We start from the raw sequence: 6,000 nt of genomic DNA, 5'->3' as shown, positions 1-6,000 counted from the left end.
TTTTCTGGCTCAAGTCTAAGGTTCATTTCCCGCCCTCACAGACCCAATTCCGAAATCGAAACTGCACCGGTCTCCATGCAGAAGGCGCCCGCATCCTCGGGATCTTCCTGCCTCCAACAGGACCCTGCCCTGACCCCCACGCCCACCATGCCTCCTCCAGAGGACCCTTCCGAAGACCATGAACACAACCAAAGCCCCGAGGAGGTACTACTGGGTTAAGAGATGAAGTTCTGTTAAGGTTTTATTGGTTTACTTTGGTGGGGAAGTTGAGAATGGAGTTCTTTATAGAAAGGTGACTTAGTATCCTAAAGTGACACCAAGGTCCTGGCTGGGAAGGGGTAGAACTGATAAAATGGAATTCAAAAAGGAACCAGGATGAGTTAAGGTAGCCCTGGGGATAGCTGGGTTGTAATGGGGTGCGCCACTCCTACTCCCTGGAGCTTTGCATTTAGCTCCTGCCTCAGATGAAAGATCACATACAGTCCAGGGAGAAGGCCAGCCGTCCCCTTTGCCCTGGCCGGGAGCTAAAGGCATGCCCCAGACATGGCAAAACTATACAACACACCACAAACAAAATGTGGCTCAGACCAAAGTGCTGTCTTGGCTAAAATCAACACGACTCATGTGGTTCTTTCTCTTTTGATTTTCATAGATTTATTTTTACTTCATATGTGTGAAGTTTAGGGAATTGTTTGTTTGTTTTCCTTTTTTGAGACAGGGTCTCACTCTGTAGCCTTGACTGGGCTGGAGCTTGCTCTGGAAACCAGGCTGGCTTCAGACTCAGAGACCTGCCTCTGCCTTCTGAGTGCTGGGATGAAAGGCATGAACCGAGCTCACATAGCTTCACTTAAGGAAGCCTGGTTCTTGGTCCTCCTGGAAGTTTTGCCTCAACCTTCCATACTTAGCTGCAAAGGAGCTACCTCAGGCCTCTTCCTCACTTTTCCCTTCACAAAAGCACAAACAATGCCACATTGCCATAACTTGTTGTTAGCATTACATGGCTAAGAATTAAAAAGGCTAGTTAACACTTATGGGCGGGTATCAGGTGCCAAGCACTGTGCCGAGCACTTTGTGCCCTTAAACAATAGCTCGTCTTTCTGTTTCTATGAACTTAAATAGCCTTGATATCTCGTGTAAATGGAACACACATTATTGCTCGTTCTATTCCGGGCACATGTCACTGACCATAACGTCTCCAAGGCTCATCCATGTTTTTGCATGTATCAGGATTCCATCCCTTTTTAAAGGATGTTTCATTATATTGCGCAGACACATTCTGTGCTAATTGACACCTGTGACTTTTGTGGTTAGTGCTGCTAGGCACGTTAGCATAGCAGTATCTGCTTGGATCATTCCTCCCCGGTTCTTCTGGGGTATATATGAAAGGTGGAAGTTCTGGTCATATGGTAGTCCTATTTATAACGTTTTGAGGACCACCCCCAAACTGTGCTAAGCTCTTTATAACGAAGTTCGTGCTTTTCCAAACTTGAATCCCTTGAAGGCAAAGGGCCTACTAGGAAGTAGACAGCTTCCCTGTAAATTGAGCAGTGAGAGCTGCAAGGCTGGAGTAGATGAGGAACTGGGGTGCTGATGAGCCAGGACATGATCCAACGACTCCCTGGAATGGAATGTGAGGTCCTAGCCACTCTAGCCTCCAGCTGAAGGGATGGGCGGCCAGTCAGGGGACAGGACTTCTGCGGTTTCTCTAGGCCTCATTTCCCTCCTTGGTTCACCAGCAAGCCATGAAGGAAGAATTCCAGTTTCTGCGCTGCCCGGGCTGCCAGGCCCAAGCCAAGTGCCCCAAGCTGCTGCCTTGCCTGCACACGCTCTGCTCGGGATGCCTGGAGGCGCCGGGCCTCCTGTGCCCCATCTGCCAAGCGCCCGGGCCGGCCAGTGCTGATGCGGAGGCCCTGGATAATGTGTTCTTCGAGAGCCTGCAGCGGCGCCTGGCGGTGTTCCGGCAGATCATGGACGCGCAGGCTGCGTGCACGCGCTGCAAAGAGTCTGCTGACTTCTGGTGTTTCGAGTGCGAGCAGCTCATGTGCGGCAAGTGCTTCGATGCACACCAGTGGTACCTCAAGCATGAGGCCCGTCCCCTGGCCGAGCTCCGCAGCAGCTCAGTGCGCGAGTTCCTCGACGGTACGCGCAAGTCCAACATCTTCTGCTCCAACTCCAGCCACCGCACCCCTACGCAGACCAAGTGAGTGAAGCATCCGGGAGCCAGGGGGTGGGAGCTTTAGAGAACCTATCGCTCGAAATGGGTTCCGCTGGCTTGTAGTGGTTTCTAATACCCCCTCACCCCCAGAAATATACAAAGCTGCAAATCATCCTTGATCCCTTTTCTAGTATGTCTTTTTAAATTTTTTTATATTAGTTTATTTACTTTGCATCCCGAGGGTGCCCCTCCCTCCCTAGTATGTCTTTAGGATAAAAAAAAGTCAGAGTGCCATTGCAAGTGAGGTGAAGAAACAGTACGTTTTAGTTCAGTCACCACAGTACTTTAGATGTCATAGGCGTGGACTCTTCCTCCGGGGGCCCCATGACTGGGTGTTAGGAGAAAGGGCAGGTAAATAGTGTTTGAAAAGTCCAAACTATAGCATGGGCGAGTGGTATCAGAAAGTGTTCACATGAAAGAACAAAGAAAAAGAAAAAAGGAATTCATTTAAAATTATTTTTGTTAAGCAGCATATTTTAATTTCATGTTTATATAGGGAATATATTTATAAGGCTCACAAACAAATTTATGCTAAATAAAAGAGAGTGCTGTCTCCATTCCATTCCCATCTGCTTGGTTTTCAACACTTTCCTTCCCCCACAGAGGGCAGCTGCAGTTACTAATTTTGAATGCTTCCTCTCTAAGTTTCTTTGTGAATATACATGCAGGTCGGGTAACCTTATAAGGGCTTGCTTCCTCCCTTTTAGCCAATAAAGTAGTATATGACAGACAAACTTCTGCCCACTCAGAAATAGATCGCTTGCATACAGCTTTTCCTAGTAGGGGCTAATAGCTTCTAAGAAATCAAAGGCATCAGAAAGCGTTTCCTCATTTGGGATACCCCTTAACCTACTAACTCTGGACTACAGGCGCTTCCTTCCAGATTCTCACAAGGAGAATGCTTGCTGGTCCCTTGCTGGGTTCCTCTGCAGCATATATTGCTGCTTAATTTGCATTTCATTATGGACTGTTAAGATCAAATGGCTTTTCTGTCTGTTTATTGGCCCTTGTGTTCCTTTCTTTGTGAATTGCCTGTTCAGATCCTTGTTTTAATTTCCTTTGAAGAGTTGGTCCTCTGTAAGAATCTGTTGTGGTATTATTTCACTTAGTGTGTGGTATTGTGTATTATATTTAAAATAACTCTTTAGTTTTAGGCAATCAAATCTCTCTCTTTCTCTCTCTCTCTCTTTCTCAGTGTATGACTTTGAATCTCTCAAAGGAAGAACTCAAGCCTATGTTAAAAATAATCGCTTATATGTTCTGTGGTCTTTTTGTATGATAAATTAAATCAGTCTTTTCTTTGAACTGGATTTTGGGCCTTAGAAGAGAAACTCAACTCAGATCATGATATACTATTAATTTTATTCCTTAGCTGGGTTACATTTTGAGATATTTTAATTAGGCTATTCTCTGTAACAGGAAGTGTAATCAGTTTAGGTTGCAGTGTGTATGTTTTTTGCGTTAGGTTTTGCTGTCTGTTTTATAGTAATCTCTTTAATTTGTAATCTTTCATTTATTTAATCATGATAATGCAGGCCTCCATCATAACCAAGGGGGTGATTGATTTTCCCAACCCCCCAGAGAAGTGCTCATCTACCTGCAAACTCCAAACCACTTCAAGATTACTCATAATCCAGGATGCATTTGATACCAGCACTGAGGTGCCAGAGGCAGGCAATTCTTTTGTGAGTTTGAGTACAGTCTAGTCTACATAGCAAGTTCCAGGTCAGCCAGTGCAACAGAGAGAGACCCTGTCTTTAAAAAAAAAAAAAAAGGTGGGCTGGAGAGATGGCTCAAAGGTTAAGAGCACTGGCTGCTCTTCCCAAAGGTTCTGAGTTCAATTCCCAGCAACCACAAGGTGACTCATAACCACCTATAATTCGACCTGGTGCCCTCTTCTGTTCTACAGACACACATGCAGACAGAATACTGTATAAATAAAAAAAATATATTAAAAACAACAAAAAACAGGTTTAAAAAAGGCTTATAATGCTAAAAAATATAAATATTATATAAATAATTTTCATACTTTAATATTGGAAGTAATGATTAAAAAGTCTGTACAGGTACAATATGGACTGTATGCTTGTGTGCTCTTGAGCATGGAGGCCAGGGGACAATTTTGGCTGTTGTTCCTTTGTCACTGTCTTGGGTTGCTATTTTTTGTTTGTTTGTTTTTGTTTTCAACTGGTGGTCATGGAAAAGCTCGTTATTTTTTTCACCAACCTTAGCACCATAAATAACCCACAATTTCCCTCTGGCCACAAGTCAAAATAAACCACCCTGGCCTCTGTCATTGAGCTGACAAGTAGCTCAGGCTGGGAAGCAGCACAAAAGGAGGCTTTAAATGAGGTTGGGGTCTGCTTTCAAGTCATTGGCATTACTCACCCTGCCTGCGAGTGGACTGTTTCAGCTCACCATCACGTCACGCCTGCCTGTAGCGTGCCATGTTCTCTCTCAAGTATTGACGGGGGAGCAGGAGTTCAAACAGATCTAGCCTTGCCTTCTTGGCTATCTGGGGCGGACAAACCGAACCAACAGTGAGCAGCAAAGTTAGCAGAGTTACAAGGTCTCACTAACCATCTAACTGAGTTTTCACAGTGGCTGTGCTTACACCGTCCCTTCTGTTATGTTTGCTTGACAGTGTCACCTGCTCAGGACGCTGATAGCTAATGTGTGGGAAGATTGTGGAAAAGCACCTGCGCAGCCTGGATGGACAGGGGGAAACTTCCAAGAGAGTATCTCGTTGACTTAGATTAGCAGTGCCCACCCCCTGTGAAAGGAAAGAGAAAGGTCAGAAGGAGGAAGGCTTCGTGTGCAAGGTAGAGCACTTCGTGTGAGCTTTAGAAATTGCACTATACAGAGACAAGAAAGATGAGCTGGGGTCAGACAGGTGGGCTTGTGAGAAGTTATGATTCTTTGTTTGTTTGTTTGTTTTTGAGACAGGGTTTCTCTATGCAGCCTGGCTGTCCTGGACTTGCTTTGTACACTGTGCTGGCCTCAAACTCACAGAGATCCACTTGCCCCTGCCGACTGAATGCTGAGATTAAGGCGTTTGCCACGATAACCAATTGAGATTGTGAGTTTATTTCACACTTTCCAGAACATTCAACCCGCTCAGCTTGTTCCTTTTTTTCATGCATACATTCATGTCTTGTCATTGAATCGCTGTAGTGTTAATGAGACAACACAGTGCTTGAACTCATGGCTTGATCCTCTCCTTGCACTCTGGTTCTTATCTCAAGTGGGCAGTTGGCAGCTGTAAGGCCAATATTTATTCATTTAGCTGCATTCTTGCTTTTCTTTCACCCTTGTTCATAAAGATTTTGACAGGACTTATTGCCATATGTCTGATATGTTCAGAAACCAAAGTGTAGAATCTGGAGGGGAGAGGAAGCCCCTTTCTGCCCTGAGTCATTTCACATTCTCTGTTTTTTCTCTGAAACATCACAAGGCCAGGTGTGGGGGGGAATCTCTTATACTCACAGCATCCTACCAAATAGACTGTGGCTATTACTGGGTCTGATACCAAGTCTCCCAGGTAAGTGCATTCAAAAACTGAGAAAGGAGTCATTTGCTATCCTTTCTGTTATGTTGTCCAACCGCTGGCAGCAGCCTATTTTTCTGCCATGTGGTGGTGCTCCTTCCTGGCCAGAAATCCATCTTAGTTTGAGAAAAATTGAGGTCTGTGGGAGAAGGAGGGGAGGCGAAAGACTGGTCTCACACTGTCAGAGCCCGTAGGACCAGAGGCTCACCCGAGAGGCCTTTCAGTGACAGGGATCTAG

The 6,000-nt window shown here is 45.4% G+C and overlaps 1 protein-coding gene across 3 annotated transcripts in view; it reads left to right on the top strand.

Moving 5' to 3' along the window:
* Pml (PML nuclear body scaffold) overlaps positions 1–6,000 on the top strand; it is a 29,813-nt gene continuing 23,813 nt past the window's right edge. For 2 of the 3 annotated variants that reach the window (XM_055622232.1, XM_055622231.1), the window contains exons 1-2: positions 15–204; positions 1,737–2,200. In XM_055622232.1, the coding sequence (XP_055478207.1) occupies positions 76–204; positions 1,737–2,200 (593 nt within the window). In that variant the 5' untranslated portion in view covers positions 15–75. Of the gene's footprint in view, positions 205–1,736; positions 2,201–6,000 lie in introns of all 3 variants that reach the window. The other variant, XM_055622233.1, reaches the window with a different exon arrangement.

The sequence above is a fragment of the Psammomys obesus genome, unplaced genomic scaffold (assembly GCF_907164565.1).
Source record: "Psammomys obesus unplaced genomic scaffold, mPsaObe1.curated_primary_1811, whole genome shotgun sequence".
Taxonomy (NCBI): domain Eukaryota; kingdom Metazoa; phylum Chordata; class Mammalia; order Rodentia; family Muridae; genus Psammomys; species Psammomys obesus.
The sequence above is the reverse complement of the archived record's forward strand: the minus strand, read 5'-3'. Positions and strand labels throughout refer to the sequence as shown.